Genomic DNA, 25,248 nt, shown 5'->3' on the forward strand with positions numbered 1-25,248 from the left:
TTTATACACATCGTAAAAATATATATCCTAGAAAAAAAACAGTGTCTTTTTATATTTGGCATATTGAATTGGATGAATAATTATTTGTCACAAGTTGGTCTGTATTATACACTACAAGTTCGACTTCGTAACGAGTCGTCAGATCTCGTGTTCCCTTTGGTTTGGGATAGTGATTAGTGAGTGAATAGAATACGAAATGCGAGTTGACTCTACTCGAATAGTACGGAATTGTCGAGTTGACCGAGTAGAACTATTCGACTCGTTACATCACTATACAGGAACCAACAAAGTAGAAGGCAAAAGCCAACTGCTACTCGTCACTCATTTTGTTGAAGCAAGCGTACGCTGCGGGACTATCGACGTTTAATTTTTAGCTGTGATTTTATTGGTGACTAGTTGCCAAGTCCTGTTACTTTGTTTAAGGTGAGATATAATTGTAATAAACTACAAGTTACAATTTAAACTAAAACTATTCTGTTAAATTTCCAGCTAAAACTGTAATTATTTTGCTTAATGTGTTTTTGACCAGTCCACCGATTTTTGTTGCTCAAGGCCTAGATTTTGTAACTTTATGCACTGAATTTGGTTTTACAAAGTAGATTTACTTCAAAAGACGCCGTAAGTATACATATGACTGAAGAATATAATTGCAAATCATAACCCCACAATTAGCCTACCTATCCCTAGGATACACCCTTCATCTGCCTCGTTTGCCTTATTTGCATATGATTTCCTAAGTTATAATATCTACCCACTCTGAAGTAGTTAAAATAAAGCACTTGAAATAACAATAAGGGGTAGTTTAGTTGACTTATTAAGATGATGACCTATTTATCCTATTAAGTTAAAGTAGGCTAAGAAAATTAGTAATGGGGGTTTGATCAATTTGGCAACAATCTTCTATCACATTTTTAGCATCAGGCAGAGGTATACTTGTGAAAGCCTAATCGGTAATACAAATCTAAAACATGGTTAAATGTGCAAACAAGTTAAGTTATAGCTTAAACTAACAAATCCATCATCCTTAGACCTTCTGTCATATTATATGTCCAATATGATCACATCATTTCCACTTTGCAGACTTTTAACTCTGTAAAGAATAGTTGTAAATTTATGTAACTAACTTTTTTTTGGAATAGCCTATTTACCCCCTTATAGTTGCAAAGTTTAGGTTTTTATTTTTTATAACCAACGTGTGTTGTTTATAATTGTACAAAAACACGGTTGTACCAATATCTACTGGCCTAACAGTTTATGTATTCTGCATTTTTTATGCAGTAATACAAGAACAATTTTTCTTTTCAGATTTGATAGCATACTTGCTTTTTATTAATTTGTCACAGGTTGTCGCACAAAGCAATGAAATATTTATTTATTCAAACATTATATTTGTCCAATTCATGACATAATTTCAAGGAAAAAAATACTTGTTACTTATCCTACTGCATACTTATTAAGTATTTGGATTACTGCATTAATTTTAATTTAAACAAAGAGGATAAAACCTATTCAAAATTATAGATTAGTAGTGTTCATCTTTTGATTCGTACAAAAAATATTGTGATAACTCTTCTTTAAATCAATAAATTAGGGAATTGGCCAAGGCAACCACCAGATTTGGCTACCACATGAAGGAACACCATTCCCGCATGTTGCTTCACCAATATTAGGCCTAGGTCAAAACTATTTAAAATCAGTATTGTATATTATTTCATTGTAGTAAATTAATTATTGGACTGCAGTGTGGTAAAGAACAATATTGTAGATGTGTTCATTAACCATTCACTGGTTAATTTGTCAGTCACTAGCTGCTTTGCTGCTTGTTACCAAGTTCATTTAGCTATTATTGATCACTGATGTTCTTTTCATAACCACGGTTGGCAGATGTCACAAGTCACTTACTTGTTAAGTTAGTCAACAAAAACAACAACAAGGTATTTGTTATGTATGAATTGCTGGAAAGTCTATTATTTATGGTCAGTTAAAAAGCTTGTTATAACCAAAATTGGAAATTTTTTGTTTAATGCTTGCTGTTGGCAATGGATGGTTAAAGAATAACAGGAATGTTATGTACCACTAGAAAGAAGTGGAATAATGTAAATTGTGGTCAACAATCATTAAAACATTTAATAGACTAAAAAATAGTAAATTTCAACAATTACAAGAATAAATGCGTTCAAAAATAGTTAAAAGTAAAAGCAATTTTATATTTAACTGCAAATATATATATATATTTTTCACAACACCTGACATTCTTTGTACTTGTTTGAAAATATCAGATCTGGGATACAGTGGTCCCTCAATAATCCGACACAATTCAGACCAGACATGTGTCGGATTAAGGGGAGTTGAACGGTCCATAAGGCCCAATGTTAAAATAAGGTAACTTTATATACCTTTTTCTCAGAACTCATAACAGGAAGTTGAAATTTTTACACAAGGTGTAGGATATAATATTGTATTTATACCTCTAAAATCTTTGTAAAATAATTGATACAACTAAAGAAAAAAAAATTTATATTTGTGTTATTTTTTATTTTTATATTTTAAGATAAAATATTTTGCTAAATATTTATTTATTGATGAAATTTGATAAAACTAGAGCTACATACTTCTAAAAGGCTACTTTATAACCAGTAAAAATTTCATGTGTGTAGCATTTATAGTTTCTGAGAAAAAGGTAGATATATATTAAAAACCGGTAATTTTCAAAAACAGCGGAAAACAAAAAATCAAAATAATTATAAGTTTATATTACCTTTAGAAGCCTCCAGGACAGTAGCTACCATCCATTTCCTCTTCCTCACCTAATAACTGTCTCCTTTTCTCTATCCTTGCTTCCTTAGTCATTGACTCTGCTTTCAGATCTGCCTTCCTCATCCTGACTTCATCGAGGCTCTTCAATGTGCTTACGGTGTATTTGCCACAGTCTTTTATTCCTAACTCCTTTAAAACCTTGATCCTTCCAATGTTACCTTCATTGAATGTTAGAACAGCATCATGAACACCTAATACAAGAGTCTCTCTTCCAACAAACACATTTTTTGGGATTCGGTTCCACACTACATTGTTGAAAGATTCGTTCACGTTCTGGGTTTTACCATGAAGACATTTTTTTAGTAGATTTAATCTTGACAAATCTCTGTATGTAGGTTTTATTGCTGTCAATACAGCTTGAGGTAGATAATGTTTGTGATTGTAGGTAATTTCTTCTTCATTTACTTCTGCTAACCTGTATTTGCACCAGGTGTTAGGAGGCGGAGGGCAAAGTTGATGCGAAATTTGTTATGTAGTCTTATATTTGAAAAATCATAGAAGCTCAACGGAAAGCCATTTTTATGTAGGGATTGCAGTAAATTGTTCAGAAAGAATCAAATAATAAAATAAAAAATAAAAGCGAAAAAACATTTTTTTACAGATTTCTGTGTTCAACTCCCCTTAATAAAAAAAACTGGACTACTGGAGTTCAATTGAAAAACACATTTAAATTACGTAAATGAATGTATTGTTACTCAAAAATTCAATTCTTACCATAAACATTTACAATAGTCTTAAAATAAAAAAAAAGGTAGCACATGGCATAAATGTCCTTCTTTCTTTTAAAACTCATTGATTGGAGCACTAACTTCAGCCTTATGTACATGTGTGTTCCATTTTCATCTGCATTATTGGCCTAATCTGTAAGTTTCAAATCACTAACAACTTTTAGAAAGTTTTGTTCATAAGGCTCAACTGCTGATTCATAAAAAAATGTTAATAAAGTACTGATTCCAATATCAGATAATATTTCAAACCACAAATAAAGTCGCAGTACAGTACAACCTCACTGTTACTATAATTTAATATACAGTACAAAATGTATCAACTTGAAACACTACAGATACTAACCACCAATAAATTATGAACAACACATTAAGCAAAAAAATAAAATCACTAAAATATCTCACAAACTTTCTGTATTATATGTACACTATCCAAAAACAGAAAACGATGCTGTTAAATACACTGTCTTTATGAGCTGGGATCGCAAATTGGCGACTATGATGACACCCTTCCTTTGTCTACTGGCCGAATATAGAGGGACTTACTGTATATCTACAAGTGCATTTATCTACCAGATTTAAGGTTAACATGCTTTATTCTTAACTGACTAGGCTTCTACATAATATTTATATATATATATATATATATATATATATATATATATATATACATTTTATTATTAACATAACATTTTTTATTATTATTAATTAAGATACTAATCTATTAATTTTATTTAAACCCCCCTCTCATAGCCCAGTCTTTGGAGAAATTTTAGAATAAAAAAATGTTTGTAAAGCTTGAGATGTGAGTAAAAGTTGTGTAGTAGAGTAGTATGGTCCATATTCATTCAGTGCTTAAAACTAAATTTTTTTGAAGAAGGTTATTTAAATTAAACAATAATCGGGATTTTAATAATATACAAAGTTGATGAAAGTTTAGTCCCTTTTATGTTTTGATTTTCTATTTAAAAGGTTTTTCACTGATATTTAAATGGTCTATAACACTAACCATGCATGGTTTTTGCATATTGTGATTTATCTGTGTATAGAAAGAAAACGTAGTATCGGAAAAATATCAAATCTCCCATCTCTTAACTGGGAGTAATATTAATAGAAATAAAACCTATTACTATCTTGAATTAGAATATAAAAGTCGACTGCAGAAGCGGAATATTCATTGCCTAATATCAGTTTTACTACGAAATAAGAATGAGCGCAAACCCCACCCTAGTCAATCACTCAGTAGAATACCTCAAATAAGCACTAGTCCTTTAACAGTGTGTAAGGGCCCACCGGTGACAGCACTGAAATTAGGAAATGCATCATATGAGGAATTCTTCATAACTAACATTGAAAATTACAAAAATATCAATTTAAATCTCTCCACACATTGTAAAAAAAGTTTTACTAGATGCTAACCCAAGAACCAACTATTTTTTAGAACTAAGACAGGTAAAGGAAAACAAGTTCAAAAATTAAATAAATTTCAAAGTAAAAACAGTAACCACAATCTGTCAGTACTTCACCAAAACATAGATGGCCTTCGTAACAAAATTGAAAGACTTACTCATCACCTTGAGACCCTAACATCTAGTGTTATTGTCCTTACTGAGCACGGATTAAATGAGCTCAGCAGCACTAAACTGCAAGACTATTTTATATTAACAGCTTTCTGTAGGAGATACCAAAGGAGGTGTAGCAGTCTATGTAAAAAGTGACCTAAAACTGAAAGCAGAGAAGATACATATTTCATTCTTCTGTATAGAGTTAATTTGTGAGCTTTCAATGTGTTTATAACTTTAAATAACCTCCAATTATATATCTTAGGCACTTACAGGTCTCCAAGTGGGTAGCTTGAAGAGTTTCAAAACATAATGTCAAATGTTTTGGAGGACACAAAAGCATACAATAAGCTCCTCATCACTATGGGTAATGTATATGCTGATATGCTTAAGCCAAATTCCATCAATAACCTTATTAATGACACGCTCTTAAGTTTTAACACCACAAGACTCCCCCTACAAGCTACCAAGATCACCAGTGCCACACAGTCCTGAATTGACTGGGTATGCTCAAATAGTTCAGAACTGTAGAACAAGTGGAAATAATACAGACTGGACTCTCCGACCACAGGGCTCAACTGTGTACCCTTAATATCCCTACAAAACCAACACAAAAAGCCCCTATCACAAATACTTTAAATACTGCCTTGAACATTGCTTGCCCCCTCAAAAAAAGTAGACCTCTGAAGAAAGCCAAGCCTAGGGACTATTTAAATAATAAAACATTAAATCTTAAAAAGGGATTTTTAGGAGGCTCAGAACAGATTTAAATTGATATGTTCTGCAGTACACAAAACTGTTATGGTAACAAAAAAAACCTATGACTTAAACTACGAGACCTAAAAAGGCAAAGCATAGCGACACACTTTAATCAAGCTCATGACAAATCTAAAGCAACTTGGAAGGTCATAAATAGTGAAAATACGAGAAAGGACAGCCATAAGGATGACCTAGAATTACTCGTTGAAGACAAAAATCTAAAAGACCCTCAGAAAATTGCTGACTACCTAAATGAATACACATGACAAAGACCAACTACATTAACATCCATTATAAACAGTAGACTTGAAGAACTCCATCCAACGACAATAGAAGAGGTACAGAAACAAATCCTTTAAATCCAATCATTCAGCTGGACTCAACGAAATATCATCTAAAATCTTAAAATTCTGCTGTGAGGAGCTGTCTGAACCATTGACATACATAATAAATTAAGTCCTTTTGTCAAGGATTTTTTCCTTTACACCTAATAAAAAATCAAATATGTATCAAAAACATAAGACTGGTAACAAAATGGAAGTCAATAATTACAGACCTATATCAGTCATCTCAACAATATCCAAATTGATAGAGAAAATAGCCCCCAAAAGATTATTGGACCATTGTAATGAAAATAAGCTGATGGCCCCTAACCAGCATGGTTTCAGAAAACAAAAATCTACAACAACAGCCTTAATAAGTCTAGTTGAGGAAACCATCAACCACATCGAATCCGGCTTTATGGCAGCAGGTATAATGCTAGACTACAGTAAAGCCTTTGATTGCCTCAGTCATACTCTTATCCTCACCAAGCTGCAATACCTCTGTGTAGTGGCAAAAGCCGCAGAATGGTTTTTCAACTTTTTATCTGACAGACATCAGGTTGTAGAACTGACGTGTCAAGAAAAGGGTATGAACAACAAAATTCTTTCAATGCCTTTACCAGTAAAAAGAGGGGTTCCCCAAGGGTCTGTCTTGGGCCCAGCTCTTTTCATTCTAACACTCAATGACCTATCAGCCTATCTAAGAGACAGTTGCACAGCCATCATGTACGCAGATGACACCACCCTGGTGCTGGGTAATGACAACCTTAAACAACTTCAACTGAACGCTTTTATTACTACAAACCTAGCCACTCAGTACTGCCACGAGAATAACCTAGTTCTAAATAACAAAAAACAAAGTAACTCATGTTTGGCAGTCTATAGTATAAGTTTTAACCTTTGTAAATAATGTAGTGAAAGTATTATTGTATCAAAAATAGCATGACAAATCCTTTTGCAGTTCTTTGGATAGAGCATTCAAATTGTAAAGTGTGACAATAGTAGCAACACCATCCTCAGCAGTCTGGTAGTTTGTGTATTCAGCTGAGCAGGCATCGGCTGCAGTAAATTTATATCTAGGCTACTTAAAAATGTAACATTTAAATAGTGATTTAACATTTACATGCTAAGTTAATGATTATAATAATTCCACAACGTAAATAATACCAAATATTTTTTTTATAATTCATAAATGTCACACATAAAAATGATGCACACTAAATACTAATTATCTTTCATACAAATCTTGTCTGATCACTAAAGTTTCCAAGTTAAAGTTTAGTTGAGAAGCACCCAAAGTCAGTAACTGTTATTGTTCTTATCAACATAAAAACTAGAAATTATTGGTTGTAAATAATTTTGCTATATGTATAAACATAGAAAAAAAAGAAACTAAATTGAACTGTAGTTCTGTTGATTAGTTTGTTCGTTATGATTTATTGTTCCTTGTATGTTAAATAACTCATATATTTTTCATTCAAAACAAAATTATTGTTTTCTTTACCCATTCAGCTATATAATTTCACAAAAAAGTGTTTGTAATAATAGGTCTATGGTGGATGTACTCATGTTATTTAAGTAGGCAGATAACATCAGTTTAACAAAAAATTATTCTCAAGAAAATTGCTTGGTGTAAATTCACTAATACACTATAAGATTTATATTAAAATGTTGCATAAAAAAAGGTTTCAACACAAACATTTTTGACCTGAGCAAAAAAAAGACATATTACTGTACTGTCTGCAAAGGGTTGAAGTATGTAATAGGGTAAAATCACTATTATGGCTTATTCCAATGTAGATTAGATCCAAAGTAAATTTTTAAAGATTTGTTTATAAATCAAAGACTGATGTTTTATTTTCCATTGGATACCTAAACAAAGTGAAGTGAAATTAAGTACAATTTTTATGAGTTATTTCATAATCTTTTTAAACATTTTTAAGTGTTACTTTAGATTTTTTTAATTTGACAAAAATTTAATACAGCTCTCACTTTGAAGTCTAAGAAGAGAAATCATCTTGCAAATTGTAACTCTAGCTTAAACCTATATTAATTAAGTTTTTTAATAATATGTTAATTAAGCAATATTGACATGATACAACATAGGTATCTTTTGGTTGGCAGTTCTCACCCTCTTAAACCATTTTATATCATACTTAAAAGATAATAGGCATAGGACTCTTGAACACGCAGTTGTTGTGCATCACGAACCTCATGTAATTTGAGGTGAATCACTTACATAATTTATATAATAATCATCATTTCATCACTCTTTTAGTAGTCCTTCAAACTTGATGTAAATACCCTTCACCTCGCCATTTCAATTGTGGTGTATAAGTCATTAAGTAATGTTTGTTAATTGCTGTATCAACCTTACTGTGTATTTTATCTGTTAATTGTAGTTATTGAGATTAAATCAGACAAACATACCCTATTACAAAATTATATGTCACATAAATTTTTAAACATCAAAACATTTCAATTCTCGTTTCATTTCATTTTATATTTACTTCGTGTACTTAAGCAAAGTTTTATTTTGTTGTTGCAAGAAGGCCTAATTGTTTAGATAATAATCTGAGTGCTACATTTGGTGAAGTGAATTCTTATATTTGTTTATTTATATTGGTAACAGTATATTAGGATAACATTTTCCAACAAAAGGCCATCTTATGTATACTGTAAGTTAATGGGTCTAAATATATGAGATTGATTAAAACTTGATTTTGATTTGATAATTTAATCTTTCAGAAAATTAATATATTACTTTATTTTACCCGAAAGTTGAGTAATTTTATTCAATATTGTATTGATATTTATTTGTCTACTTAATGTGATATAGTTTTCCAGTTTACCTGTATCATAACCCCTTTAAGACCAGGCACAACCATATCGATGCTGCGATATATAGATCAAGACGACAGCACTCTGATATTGGTTTTGTAGCTTATATTACTAAAAGCTTTTATTTTGCACTGGCAGAAACACAATTTCCTAATAAAGAAACCGTACACTACAAGTATGAAACAGGTATTTTGGACTAAATTGATTAGGCCTACATAGTATAATAATGCAAAACCAGATAATTTTGAAAAGGCGTTAAAAATATTATTGTAAAAGTTAAATAAAACGCTTGTTTATTTTTTTATTAATCTTATAGCAGTTTTATACCATCAAGTATAGTTTTATATTACAAATATTACATAATTATATTGGCCTTAAATAGAAATATTAAGATTTTTTTAATGAATTATAATAGTTTTTTTAATTTAGGAAAAGTGGCAAATTGAGCATGGACATTAAGCATTTGTACACTCTCTCATAAATTAGCTAGGTTTAAGCATTAGCATTTTGCATATTCATATAAATATTGGTCATATTAATTAACATTTAAACAACATGTTTTCACAGTGTGCTTGGCCTGAAAAAAGTTAATAACGTTTCAAGTCCAATATAACTTAAGACAATCCCTTTTTCAAATAAGAGGGGTGCTCAGTTCTGTTATCAAAAACTGTAGACAATATTTTTACTTTTGGACTCTTTTTATCAGTAAGAAGGACATTTTGATTATACTAGCGATCTTATCTCAAAGTAGCTGGTATAAAATTCTTTCTAGCCTCGTTAGAAATGAGTTTGTTAAAATTCTTCAAAATTGGCTGCTCAGGCAATGGGGGATAAAATTTCAGATCAGTCCAAATTCACTGTACAGATTAATGACGGCTGAAATAGTTTAGAGACAGGATTATGAAAGTTATACTATTTTTCACTTTTTCTATTTTTGGAGATGGATTACTATTTATGGCAAAGAATGTGGAAATCTTTATTCTTTGTCTTTTTAAATTCACATGTACGGCTAAATGCCATGAATCTTAATTAAAATCATTACTGAACTTAGCTAATACAATTATTTTCTTTGTCAGGTTAATATGTTACAAGATGTCATAATGCATTTGCAGTACAGGTTTTTAAATGTAAATTGTTTCTATTCTTATTTACTTTCTCGGCCATAACAAAACACTTACTGAATTACCTTTGATTTTTCTGGTGTTATTATGATTAATGACTGTTTTTGACACACATTATTCTGTCAGTGTCAGAAGAATTACTATCATTGTTTAACATTTGTTTGAAAATATATTCAATCCAAATAAAGATAATAGTGTTTGTGTAGTTGATGTATAAATCGTGAATTTGATGACCATTCAGATTTGTTTCCCGAAATGGTATTCAAAGTAAAAGTACTGAACTAACCGATGGTTGATACTCAATACAGTTGCTATTTTACAGGTGATATAACAGTGGCTGGTCCTAAAAGGGTTAATAATTACATTTTGTATTTATAATTTACCCATCAAAATTGTATAAACATCCTTGAAATGAATGTTGAGCCAATCTGAGCTTGTATCAATCAGCACATTTTCTAGGCTTTATATTTTGTCTACATTTCATCTTTAAAAATTAATTTAGTTTTTTTTAACATTCTTCTAGATGGTTTAGATGTTATTAACACAGTTATTTATGTGAAAGTTCATTGGTATAACTTTTTATATTCATCAATAATAATACGCACCAAACCTATAAAAAAATGGATTGTGTTTCAGGTATTGCTGTGATTTAGAAAATGGTTAAGGAAACTATGTACTATGACATTTTGGGTGTCAAGCCTAACTTCACCACCGATGAACTAAAGAAAGCCTACAGAAAACTCGCATTGAAATATCATCCAGATAAAAACCCAAATGAAGGGGAAAAGGTGAGTAAAACTGTCCACCTATATGGAAAATAATTTTTTTAAGTAATCCATTAATGTATTAATCAATTGTTTGAATTTGACACGTGTGTCTTATGCTCTCAACAGGTAAATGAAAAATCTTAAAATGTGAATTTGTGCTTTGCATTTTATAATAGTTTCCTGAACTATGAGATCAGTCATTATAAAAAAGGTTGGAAGTTTATTACATACCTTCGATAGTTTTTGTTTTTCAATGTTACAGCCTAAATTTCGGGTTTGGTTTCATTTGAAATATTTATCCTATTTTAAATCTTGGTATTTAAAGAAAAAAATTACCCTTGAGGAGCCAGTACTTTTAAAAAGTAATATAAAGTAACAAATATTGTCAGTCAGACTAACAAATTAATTTTTTTTTCTCTTAAAAGTGGAGTAAAATGGTGTGTCTCATGAACAGAAAATCAGTTTTACTTGATACTAATTAATTATAATGAAAATTAGTTATAATTCAAATAATAGCTATAACAATCACGATTTATCCCAGTTACTTTTCTAGAAACAACGGTATGCCTATTTTTGATATTTTTCACTAAACTTTGTCACATCTGGACCTAGGAAAACCAATCTGATCTTCACAATTATTTATCTAACTTCAAACTGTTCATATTGATTTTCAGTTCAAGCAAATCTCACAAGCGTACGAAGTTCTATCAAATCCAGAGAAACGGGCAATTTACGATAAAGGCGGTGAACAAGCCCTGAAGGAAGGTGGAGGTGGAGGTGGCTTTTCCTCCAACCCAATGGATGTGTTCGACATGTTCTTCCGCAGTGCGTTTGGCGGTAACATGCGTGGCCCTGGTGAGCGCAGGGGTAAAGACGTGGTGCATCAGTTGTCTGTCAGTCTAGAGGATCTCTACAAGGGTGCAGTTAGGAAACTGGCACTAGAGAAAAACATTATATGTGAAAAATGTGAAGGTAAGTGTTTGCTTAGTCAATTAACTCATTTTATTAGGATCTTATATAGAAGTTGACTTTAAACCATATTTGGAATCTACACATAATTACAAAATGTTTAGACTTTAAAAGAGTTTAAACAAAACAGTTATATACACTGTTACATTTACAATAAATCATTTGAGGATAATACATTATTTTTAAACTTATTACACTAAAACACTGCAGATGAAAATGACAATTTAAAATTCTCAGGAAAAAGGAACTGTTACTTACCTTCCTATTATAATTAAGTTATATTTAATATTAAAATCTAATAAGAAATACATCATTTTTATAAAATAAAATTACATAGACCAATTTTACTGTGAAAAGAATTTATATTTTTTAGTGATTATTCTACTATACAGTATTCATTGGTACAAAATCAATGAAATTAATTGCATATTAGAGATTCTACCTAATTTCGATTTTTTTATTAATTGGAAAAATACTAATTCACTGCCTATGTGTGTAGTGGTCTCATTCTCAAAGGGCTAAACTCGTTAATTAGAAATGTTGTTACTTAAATGTCGTCAAGTTGGGACAAATGGATTGGACATGTCCAAGATGTTGGGTTTATCCCCGGGTATCAATAAAGCCTCCTGAATGGCTTTCAGGAAATTTGATGTGTAGGCCTAAGATAGGGAGGAAGCATAAGTAGCACCACTGTAGATTACGTGATGTGCAAGTGTTATCCAGAAGGTAACCTCCATTTTGAAATAAACGATAACATTTCCTATGAATCCACGCCATTTTATACATTTAATCCACTATCTCCAATTTTTATGAAAGGGTTTTTTCGATCACTTTGGATTTGGTAATTTCAAAAACACATAAAACTTTTTTGAAATGTTTGATTTCAAAGAAAAATTGAACTGTGGGTTAATGTTAGTGTTGCAAAAATTTTCAAATTTTTTATTTCTTTGTGCATAGTAACTTATTATCATATTATCAGCAAGTACAAAGAAGTTATGTTCTAGGATTATTTCAGAAATGTCATTTATGTAAATAAAAAAGAGCAGTTAACCCAGGATTGATCCCTGAGGACCACAACAGGTGATGTGAATGATGTTTTTTATTGCACATTTTGAATTTTGATTCGTGTTTGACTCCAAGTACCATACGCTTTTTTATTAGTATGTCAATATTCAATACAATCTAATGCTGTGCTAATATCAGTAAAACAGTACACAACTGTGTCCCCAGCATCCATTGAGTAAATACCTTCACTGGTAAATTTAATAAGAGCCAATTTAGACAACAACCTGTAAAATAATAGGTACTTATCTCACTCAACACCCCTTTTTAAACAAAGGTTTCCACCTTTCCATCTGTAAAGGGGAGTAACCCATCTGGAAAGATGCCACAATGTAGAGTAATACGTTAATCAGATGAACCAGTGGTTCAGTTAGATCATCTTGGCAGGCCTTTAAGGTTCCCATGCTGAGATAATTTATGATATGTCAGCTGGACATTTACGTAACAATTTTGAAAGAAATAGAATCTAGCATATGATATAGTCTATTGGAAACAATAGGTTTATGGTGGTGGTATAGTAGTTCGAGAACTTTGGTAAAGAGTTGTCCACAAACAACGAGCAATGTGGAATTCCTATAAATCAAGTATGGTTCACCTATCTTGTATAATTTGTCATTATTATTTATAATAGTGGGTTCATTATGGACAATTCTACAAGAATCATCAATCTCAAAGCTATACATAACAATACACAGATTAATACACATAACAATGACAGAACTTTAGCACCATATATTTAAAATTTAAGGAAGGCTTTTTAAACAACATTATGTTACAACGATTATTATGTTTGTAAGACAGGAAGGCAAGAAGGGTTACGTCTGATTGCAATGTTCAGTAAGGCTATTAAGAAGCCCTTATATAAAAAGTCTGTGCTTGTACTGTAACAATGTTTTGGCCTTGTTATATGAAATGCAACCAGTCTCTTTATGCATGTTGCAGGGAGGGGAGGCAAGAAAGGTGCAGTGGAAAAGTGCATGACTTGCCAGGGTTCTGGAATCTATGTGCAGATACAGCAGGCGTCACTAGGAATGATACAGCAAGTAAAATGTGTGTGCGGTGACTGCAATGGCCAGGGCGAGAAAATTGCTCCAAAAGACCGCTGCAAAACATGTCAGGGAAAGAAGGTATGTGTTTGGCCCCACAAAAAAAGCCTTTAACCATTCATTGCTGAACATAATACTCTGGTATATGTAAAAATTGCCAAAGCTCTATTAGGTCTTATGCAAACTTTGTTATTAATGAAATTGTTTTTCTCTATGGGGAGTAATTTAATAATGTTGATAAATACTTATTTGAAAATTTTTAGTTTGAACTTGTGTAAGAAGTGACAAAAAATCTTTATAGCATTTTTTAAAATTGTCATTATAAAAGTAAACTTGTTGGGTAATAAGCATTCACAATTGCATGGCCTGATGTTCCAAAATGTCCAATTTATGAAAAGTATCCTCCGAACGTGTGATGTAGTGGATTCTTCACAATTTTGCTCAAAATCCAAATATTGTAAAGCTAATTTTATTATTCAAGATGTCTAAGTCTTTCTCATAAAGCCAATATTGTTCTGGATAATTTTATGTATTTACAAGTATATTGGATGTATATATTTGTTTTTAAATCGTTTTGTTAACACCTGATATTTTTTATTTTAAATTCGTTATTCCATTTTACACAAAATCTGATCATGTGTAAGATTGATTTTATATCATAAAGATGTTTTTTAAATTTTTTTCATGGAGATTATTCTGCATTGTTTGATGGAGTTTCAAGGAGATTAGACATATAATATATATATAAAAAAAAACATTTTTGTATTGTTTTATATAGGGTTAAGGGCTAAAGATATCATCATAGATTAGTTTAGTGATGTGTCAGTTACTTGAATTAAATCCCACTTGCTGTGAAACTCTTAGAACCCATTTTCCCCTTCACTTACATCTATTTACTACATCATTTCATACTATTTCTTAGCACATTATTTCCCAGTTATACCATAATATTTAAAGGAACACTATTTTTATTACATTTGATACCTCTTATTACTAAATTGATTGCTTTTTACATTTAAGTGTGATTAATGTAGGCAAATTGTTCTTTATGGTTACTAACTTTAATGGTTTCTTACCGTAAAAATGCCCATAGTTGTACTACCTTTTAACACGTTCACTACATTCAGGAATTTGCGGATTTTGTAATTTGCCGGTCAGTTCAACTTTGAATCTCGTCAAAAACCATCAAACGTTTTTTTACATAAAAAGGGTCTTTTTGGTATATATAACACATATATAGGCCACGTAAAAATTTAAAAAAAAAATGTTTTTAGTGTTTTTTTAACGTTTTTATTTGTGGGCCTCTAGTAACCCACGCCGGGCTGTAGGAATGCATTATTCCCCCAGACCGTCATGTCCCATTCGAGAGACACAAGGTCGTGCCTTCTCACTGCTGCCAGACACTATGCTGAGCTGAGCTGTCACTAACCTCAAGTTACACAACCTGTTTCCGCCGGAACATAACTCAAATCATGTTCACTGTCAAAATGTGCGTTCAGCTTGACAGTAGAACATAACCTCTTAGTGAGTTTGTCCCGCTACTGAATTCAGTCGTTGTTTATCGAAGTGTTTTGCCTAGTGATAAGTAGTGGCGTGTTAGTGTTTCTGGTGCGAGTGTGTGGTGATTATTATGGTGTTTGTGATGGATGAGGACAACATAAATGCTCTTCTAGACGATATATCAGAGCCAAGTGAGCTCCAATATAGTGGAAGCGATTAAATATCATCGTCTGATGATGGTTCTGACACTGAAGGTGAAGTTGACTTTGACCAGAATGACGTAGGCCAGGAAGACAGCGTTTCAGACAATGAAACTGATGACAATGTAGCTGATAACAACGCAGCTGATGACAGTATAGTTCAGAACCAGGCGAGACAGCTCCAAAATCAAGCTCTAAATACATGGGGCGACTGTAAAGTAACAGTCCGGTAGTATCCTTTTACAGGCAAACCAGGTCAACAGTATGACTTTGATAAGACGAATCCACTAGGAGTTTTTACAGAATTTGTTACGGAGGAAATAATAAATCTCATGGTTGAAGAAACAAACCGCTTTGCGCATCAGCTCCTGTCAAACGAAGATCCATCATGAGAAAATGGCTAGATTGTACACCAAGAGAAATGAAACAGTTTCTTGGAATACTGATAATAATGGGACTGAACCTGGCACCGAAATTACGTCTCTATTGGTCAAATAATGACATTTTTTAAAAGAAACTTATAAAAAACTCATGGGCAGGGATCGTTTTGACATGATCTTAAAATGTTGGCACTTCTATGATAATGAAAATGATCTCGCAGAGGAGGAAGCTCGACTTTCAAAAATCAAACCCTTGGTTGATCAGGTAAATGCAAGATGCAAGGTAGTTTTTTGCCCAGAAGAAACTATTGTTGTAGACGAGAGTATGATACCTTGGAGAGGGCGTCTTATTATTAGACAGTACAACCCTCAAAAAGCCCACAAATACGGGGTGAAGGTGTACAAGCTTTGCTCTCCAAATGGTTATACTTTGAAAATTAAAATATATGCTGGTAAAGATGATATAACGGAAAACAAAGGCCACGCTCAAAAAGTAGTTGAGTATCTGGTGGCAGATTTCCTTGGAGAAGGCAGAAGCTTGTATGTAGATAACTTTTATAGCAGCGTACCCTTAGCTGAGAGTTTGTTGGGAAAAAAAAAAACACATGTTTGTGGGACATTGAGAGGTGATAGACGAGGTTTGCCAAAAGAGTTTGTCAAAGAAAAAATCAAAAAAGGCGAAGTTGAAGCTAAAGAAAATGGAAATGGTGTGCGTATTATAAAATGGCAAGACAAACAAAGAGTACTGATGTTATCTACCCAACCTGAAGACTCAGCAAATCTTATTCCTACTGGAAAAAAACAACAGAGCCGGAGTACCAATTTTAAAACCAACTGCTGTTGTAGCTTACAACAAATCAGAATACAGAATGCTTTTATTTATGATCATTGAGAACAGAATGGTGTCAAAAAAAATTCATTTTGTTATTTTACAATAAAGTCAACTTCATTCTTCTCTAAGAACGCGAGCTCGTTCAAAGAATTCCTCCATACTGTAGACTGGATCTTCCAGCAACCAATTCCGCAGCCATTTCTTAAAGGTTCTTGCTGGAACATCCGTGGTACTTGCCGGAAGAAGATTGAGAAGCTTGGCGCCGGCGTAGGATGGTCTCTTAGTGTAAAGTACAGTGCGGTGGGCAGGGATATTGAAGTTCCTGGCAAATCTTGTTTGGTGATTGTGGATATCCATATTTCTGGTCAGGTTCTGTTGAGAGGCATAAAGCATAACCTCATATATGTACAGGGAGAAAACAGTGAATATCTGTAGATCTCGAAATCTTTCCCTGCAGCTTTCTCTAGGTGGGAGTCCTGTCATAGCTCTTATTGCCCACTTTTGCATTAGAAAAACACGTTGCATGTTTTGGCATGAGGATTCACCCCAAAGTATGATGCTATATCTAAGGTGGGATTTGAATAAAGCGTGGTATGACATTTTCACTGCTTTCTCTGTACAGACGGAGTTCACTCTTTTAAGTGCAAAAATGGCAGAACCAAGTTTAAGGCACAGAGAGTCTATATGCAGATTCCATGAGAGACAGGTGTCGAGAATTACGCCCAAGTGCTTGGTAGAGTCCACAATCTGAACATTGGGCTGGCCGGATACCTCTGCTTTTTTTTTCCTAAGATGATTTGAGTCGTCTTCTCCTCATTGAATGCCAGATCGTTCGCTATGCAATAGTTTTGGGCTACACTGATAGAAATGAAGCTAGAGATTTCTAAGGCCTCAGATGATTTGTTGCTGGTGAGTAAAACTGTATCATCAGCGTACATTACAGCTTGACTGATGCCGTCCAACTGCGCTGGAAGGTCTGCCGTAAAGAGAGCAAACAGCACTGGTCCCAGTACTGAGCCCTGGGGTACGCCTCTTTTCACTTTCTGCAACGTTGATCTCACACTTCTATTTACACCTTTGGTGGTTTCTTTTATTTCAACAGTTTGCGTTCGATCTTTGAGGTAACTTGTGAACCAACCAAGTGCAGTGCTTGTAATTCCGAAGTCTTCAAGCTTTGCTATGATAAGATCATGATCAAGACTGTCGAATGCCTTACTTAGATCTAGATGTGTACTTATGATAGTATTTCCGCTGTCAATTTTGTCTATCATAAAGTCCACCATTTCCACCAATGCTGTAATGGTGGATCTTCCTGGAAGGAACCCATGTTGACCTTCGATAGGTAGGTTGTTAATTTGCAGGTGGTTCATAAGTGAACTCAGTACCACTCTTTCCACCACCTTAGAAAAGGTTGGAACCAATGATATGGGCCTAAAGTTTTTTATGTCATCAGTGTCACCCTTTTTGTGTAAGGGGTAGACCTTGGTAGTTTTCATCTTAGAAGGAAACACTCCTTAGGGTCATTGACTTATTTACCACATGTGTTAGAGGCCCACATAGCTCTTGTTCACAGAACTTCAGCACTTTAGAGGGAATCTCATCAATTCCAAATGATGATGAGAGTCTGGTGGATCTTGTGATTTTAGCCACATCTTCTTGTGTGGTTAATGGGAGATAGCAAGTGGCGTATGCACATGGTACTGTATTCTTCTCAGACGTGGTTTTTGAGAGGGGTTTGAAGACAGCAATGTTTCCTCAGCAATATCAATAAAGTAAGAGTTAAATCGCTCCACTATGGTCGATATATTGTCAACCCTGTCTTCAGCTGTGTTAAGTTTCCCTGAGGAGTTTCTGGAACTATTTTTTGAGGCCCTTTCTGTATTTACTACCCTCCAAATTGCTTTGCTTCTGTTTGAAGATTCAGCTATTAGGTTTTCATTGGCTTCTCGTCTAATTGCTTTAAGATGGAGATCATACTGCTTTTTTCTTCTTGCTGTTTCTTTTTTGTCCTCAGTCCCTCCTGACAAGAGAGACCTTTCGTTGGCTTCTATAAATTTTGCTCTTAACTTGTTGGCTTCATCATTATATACAACAGGTTTGTCTTCAGGTCTGGCTCTTGAAGACTTATGAGGACATGTGAGGTCAAGAGCTGATGTCATAATGTTAAGAAAATATGAGTAGGCCTCTTCCACACCCACTGCCTGGTACACCTCCTCCCATGCTTGCTCTGCAAGTAATTGTTTGAGCTTCAGTAAGTTTCCATTACTGAATTTTCTGCAGTAGACATTTTGTTGTTCAATGACTGATGGTATTTCGAGTGTGCACAGTTGGCCTGTGTGATCAGAAAGATGGGTATTCAGTATGTCAACTTGTCTATTAGATCTTGTTCAATATTAGCACATACAATATCAATTGAGGAGGAGGTATTTCGAGTGATTCTGGTCGCTGGTAAATGAAGTCTTTTTGTGTCAAAGATGGCCAGTGTCTCGTTGAGATCAAGGAATTCTCTTGAACAACGTAGGCCATCCACATTGATGTCTCCCAAAATGCAGACAGCATCACTACCCAAAGGAAATTCTTCCATGGCCTCTGATAGAAGATTTAGAGCTTCTCCTAATGGGGCACTTGGTGGGCGATACACACCCAAAAGGTATAAGCACATTCCATATCCTAGGCTTATTTTCACTGCTGCCATTTCGCAAGTGAGTTCTGTGCTGGTGCCTCTTATGTTGACCATTTGCACTTTGCTTTCATGGATTTTCTGAGCGAATATGACAACACCTCCTTTTTTATGATGACTTCTACTGAAATTGCTTGTCAACGTGTAATTTAGGAGGTTTACATTTTCCATGGATGTTTTGTCAAGACCGTGTTCAATAAGAACCAAGAAATCTGGTTTTAAGTCGGCGAGACAGTGATTTAGACGGTCAACCTTGTTGCTTAGACGGTCTATATTCTGATGGAAGATCATTAAGGGTTTCTTTGGAGAGAGCCTCTGGAGATGTTTCGTTCTGTTAGACAAGAGGTTCGTGTTCTGATGCAGTAACTTGAGGGCGTTATTGTTTGCTATTTCAATTTTCTTTCTAGTTGGCCTTGTTCTAAAAAAGAAATATTTTCTTCTGGAGAGTTTTTTGTATGGTCTGTAGAGAGTTGCTCATCGACATGTTCATTGGTGTTTTGGTTTGTGGGGTTGTTCTCATGAGAGTTCTTGTCAAAAGGGGTAAATATTTTTGTGTTTATTATTTTGTAGTGTACAATATGCTTTGAGAAGAATTCTTCTACAGATTCGTTTGTGTCTCTAGGTATTGCTGTAGATGGGGGAGTTTTACAAAGCTTTAATCCTGTTTGTATTAATTCCACATTTTGGTTGGAAGACAATTTCTGCTCCCCAGTTGTGTTCATTGTGTGTTGAGCTTTACCTCTTGCTACTTGCATGGACACGCTGTAGGTTTTTTTCCTCTTCTTGTTTCCTACATTAGGCTTTACAATGGAATTGACAGGATGTGATATTTTAGGTCCTGTGTTTTCTAGTGCTTTTATGATCCCAGATAATTCTTTGTTCTGCAGTTTAGTATGAGGTTGTCTAACTAACTCTCCTGTGGGCTGTGTTGTAATTTCCGATCTGAGGTTGTAGCAATTCATATTTCCAAACTCAGTGGGAGTTAATGTGTCCAGGTGTTTTTGACTTTCCATTTTTTTCTTGCATTGCTTTCATTTGTTGTTCTACTTGGTCTTGGCGAAGTTTAATTGCACAAATTGTGTTACGAGGGAATGGGGTATGTTTGCGGATTGGAAAATGGCATTATCCGTTTGGGTTCCCACACTATTTTGAACCGTTTTGTCTTGGCTTTCTTGGTAATTATTATTTTGATTCATACACGCTATAGTGCGCTTAAGTTGAGATATTTCTTTTACATATTCGCAGATAGCCTTTTTAGCAAAAGGGGGAGTTGATATTTCCAATCAATTGTCCTTGTATTACACTCCACTTCGCAAGACTTCTAAATGGAACTAAATGTTCTGATCAATCTCCTTTGTCTTGCCCAAAAGTAGAAGTTCTTTATCTAGTTGATTGGTTGTTCTAATAAATTATAATGGGGGTCTGATACTAATAAAAATATATAATTATATTTATTACATAGGCAACCTGTAACCAAATAACTATAATTTTTAGTAAATAAAATAGCCAGGTTCTTCTTAAAATGCTGTCAGTCATAAATAACAGACTAACTTAAAAACCAGCTCAATAAAACTGACGATAGAGAAAGAACGAAACGTGTCCCACTAGAGTCCCATGACGGGCTGGACTGGAGTTGAGCATGGGACACTTGTGGCCCACGCGGGGTTTTTAAAAACTGTTAATCAGTCATACTATCAAAAAGTTTGATATATTATTTAATTGTCTTCTTTTAATCAGTTGTTTTGTGTGTTTAATATGGAATCATTAACGAATGTTTCAGCTACAAAAATGGCCTTCATTGATGTAAAAATTATTTCTGGAATTTGTTTAGTAAAAATAGTACAATTATAATTCTGTATTTAATGATATACTAGTAACCCTATAATCTTTTAATTAAATTAATACAATTTGTAAGATGAAATACTTGTATAATATAATTTATAAATAGTTACAATGTTCTAACCTCTTACAATGTTGGTAGATTTATCAGTGCTGTACCATAACACTGCAACATTTACTTAGATAATATATTACTCCTGTGAGTCTCCACTGAAAGAGATAAAAATTATTTACTGCAATAAATAAGTGGCTATTTTTAGTGTTAAAATGAAGCTATTGTTCTGGTCTCTATTCATCTACAATAGGTTACGTTGTGAATCATGAAATACATTTGAAGCACTGTCATCTATACAGAGTAATCAATTCTTCTGTTAAGTTGAGTATCAAAATGGCCAAAGTTTATGAATGTGCATTAAATAATAAGTTTTATTTTTTAAGATATATCCGGTGCTTTAATTTTTAGCTTGGTTTTTAAGTTTCTGGTTTATTCACAGCCGCAGTAGGCCTATACATAAACTATTTTGTGCAGACAGATCTCTTAGGAAATACTGTATTTGGTTTTATATTTTGTCAATTTTCAGAGGTGATAGCTATTTCTATAATCTAGGTTTTTTGTTCACACTATTTTAAAATATTACTACTATTTAAAATTATCAGTTATTTCAGCCTTGCTATGAAGCAATCTTTAGTTATAAAAACTTAAAAATAATGATTTCTGTTTAGTTCAAAGACGTTATTGTACAAAGAGGCAATATTTTACTCTTTCCCACTTAAAGTCTTAAATTTTATCCATAACCGATGAGTAGGTTACTGTTTTTTCTCATTTTATACCAATAATACCCACGCTTGGTTCCAAACCATTTATATTTAACTGGATTGTTTATGTGCCTGCACACTCAGTAGTAATCAACTGATATCATAGGAGGGTAAATCAAATATAAGCTGTAATTTTGCTATTGTTCTTAGAATGCAGGTCCTAATTAGATAATGCTGTGTGGAGTAGATGTTTGGTTTATGAGTGGAGAAACCATTCTGGGTAATGTTCAGTTCGGCATTGCCGTCAGTACAGCCATGACCGAGCATGAAATCCCTTTATCTGTTACACAAGGAATTATCATAAAGTTTTTAACCAATGAAAGCGTTTAACCGTCTGAAATTTTAACTCGTTTGGGTACAGTACAATGTCTCAGAATCGTGCATTTACGTGGGTGAGATTATTCTAGGATGGACGAGAACAGGTTGAAAATGAAAGTCATGATCAACGCTCAAGGACAAGTCTTACAGATGACAATATTCATGCTGTTTGAGAGCTCATTGATTGTGATTGTGATTGTGATTGCCGGTTATACGTGGAAGAAGTTTAATCAGAAGTGTGTATTATCAACGGAAGTGTTTAATCCATAATCGCCTATAAGTCTGGTTTCAGAAAAATTATTGCTCGATGGGTTCTGAGGTTGTTGACTGAAAACCAAAAGCAGGTTTGGTTGGTGATTGCTTGAAGGCTTCTGGATCAATTCAGCAAGATTGGAGGCATTTTTAAAGCGCATAGAGACATGGGTACACCACTACACACCCCTTCCCTCGAGTCAAAAATGGCAAGTAAGGAGTGATGTAGAAAGGATGAAGGTTGCTCTGTGGAACCCAAAATTTGTCTCTGATCAAAGGTCCTTGCAAAGATTTTTTTGGACTATAGGGAATTTTATTTGTCAATTTTCTGCATGATAAACGTACAGTGAATGCGGCTTACTACTGTCAGGTGTTACGGTCGGTGAAAGCCGCCTAAAAACAAAAGAAGAGACATGCTCATCAGAGTTGTCATTCTCCTCCATGAAAACGCCAGACCTCACACTGCGGCTTCAACAAGGGAAACACTGACAGAAATGGGTTGGAAGACCCTTGAGCAGCCTCCTTATAGCCGACTTGTCCCCCTGTGACTATTTTTAATTCGTGACTATGAAGTCAATGAGCACCTGCGCATTTGGCTTAACAACTTGCCCTCAAACTTTTCCTGACCAGAGTATACTGAAACTTCCAAATCTGTGGCAAAAGTGTGTAGATCACGCAAGAGAGTATATTAAAAAATGTTAGAGTAATAAGTGTATACTAATCCAATAAAGGTAAAAAAATTACTCTTTATATTTGATTTACCCTTGTAGTTGATTGCAGCATAGTTTTGTGGATTATTGTCTATATACGAACAATATGGAGCGTAAAATACATTTAAATTTACAAAAACAGTGATAACGAATTGTTGCTTGGAAATTTTTGCATGACACATTAACAGTGAATTATCGCTCTGGAATTCTTACCATAGTTTTCTGACAACAAAATGTTACTGAAAGTGAAATTACTTACACATATAGTATTGAAACTAAAATGTTCAATAGTAATTGAAACAGAACTGCAATAACCCAGTTTCATTAAAAATATTTTAAAGTTAAATTAGAAAAATTGCAACCCCAACTTGTGATTTATGAGACGGAAGTGTTACTAACCGAATCTAAAGCCTCTAACAAATGAGTTTTATTTTTCCTCTGTATAACTTTGTCCTTCACTTAAAAATAAAAAGTTAATATTTACTATGTTATTTTTTTCCTTTTAACATTAGTTATATGCTACATGCATACAAAATATTGAAAACTGTATCATCACTTAAATATGTTTGATGTGTGGAGTGAAAGTGCATTGTTTACTTGTTTTCTTTACCTGATATTTGACACACTGCACTCAGCACCTTACCGATGTTATAAAATTATGTGTGTTGTAGACTGTGAGAGATCGCAAAATCCTGGAGGTACATGTAGACCCTGGAATGGTTGACGGCCAGAAGATCACATTCTCAGGAGAAGGAGATCAAGAACCCGGATTCAAGCCTGGTGATATTGTCATAGTGTTGGATGAGAAAGACCACCTAGTGTACAAGTAAGGATCCATTTTTATTTTACATTAAATATTATTGCTATTTATTTGGTTTGTCTGATGATGTAATCAGAGTGCGGCTCCAGAGCCTGCTGCAGGGTGGGCAGATTACATAGGGGTACTATCAAATAGATACATACACTGTATTACACTTGTGTAAAAAATTAATTACACCTATGTAAAGACAATTGACCTATGTTTTTTTTCTCAAATTACCGAAAACTATTTGTTACCATACTCAAATAATTTGTCGTAGAATCCTTATCGAATTAATCAGATCGACTTTTCCATTTTTACTGGAAAATTTTGTCCTTGCAAAATGACCTTGTGACGTTTGGTTTACAAGCTTATAACCTAGTTGTTTTAACAGGACAACATATACCAGCCCTATCTTCATTTGTTCTTCTCCCCAGTTATTTGGCACAAAATTATAAATAAGTCGCTAGCGAATGACAAAACTTTTATTATGCTTCATTCAGTTATTTGGATCTTCTACCGTTAAGTAGCATTCTACCAAATCTGTTATTGTTTTTTGTGTAGTGAACTGAAGTGATGGTTTACCATAGATCTCTAGTTAGAATATGCTCAACTCAGTTAATTTATTGTTTTACATACACTACATACATGTATACACAAATATATATCACTTTAGACATACTACATAAAACACGATCACACGCTTAGTATGCGTGTAAAGTGATATTTATTTATTTAGTTATGTATTTTAATTTTTATGAAGAAGCCATCCACCATCATAGCTACCACCATTGGATTGATTGATGGTAAGGTATAAACAAAACATTTTGTGTGTGAAACCCCACAAACTGAAGCGTAGAATAAATTAAACTGATTGACATATGCCTTAAAAACATTGACTTTCATATGGATCTGTATAATTCCAATGTG

General features: G+C 33.5%; 1 protein-coding gene across 1 annotated transcript in view; it reads left to right on the top strand.

Annotated features, from left to right (window-relative positions):
• The first annotated feature begins 266 nt into the window (after positions 1–266).
• The window catches only part of LOC124369784 (dnaJ homolog subfamily A member 1-like), a 32,920-nt gene continuing 7,938 nt past the window's right edge, over positions 267–25,248 (top strand). The window contains exons 1-5 of the mRNA XM_046827877.1: positions 267–423; positions 10,785–10,936; positions 11,590–11,887; positions 13,889–14,073; positions 24,191–24,345. Coding sequence (XP_046683833.1) covers positions 10,805–10,936; positions 11,590–11,887; positions 13,889–14,073; positions 24,191–24,345 — 770 coding nt within the window. The 5' untranslated portion in view covers positions 267–423; positions 10,785–10,804. The remainder of the gene's footprint in view (positions 424–10,784; positions 10,937–11,589; positions 11,888–13,888; positions 14,074–24,190; positions 24,346–25,248) is intronic.

The sequence above is a fragment of the Homalodisca vitripennis genome, chromosome X (genome assembly GCF_021130785.1).
Source record: "Homalodisca vitripennis isolate AUS2020 chromosome X, UT_GWSS_2.1, whole genome shotgun sequence".
NCBI classification, from domain to species: domain Eukaryota; kingdom Metazoa; phylum Arthropoda; class Insecta; order Hemiptera; family Cicadellidae; genus Homalodisca; species Homalodisca vitripennis.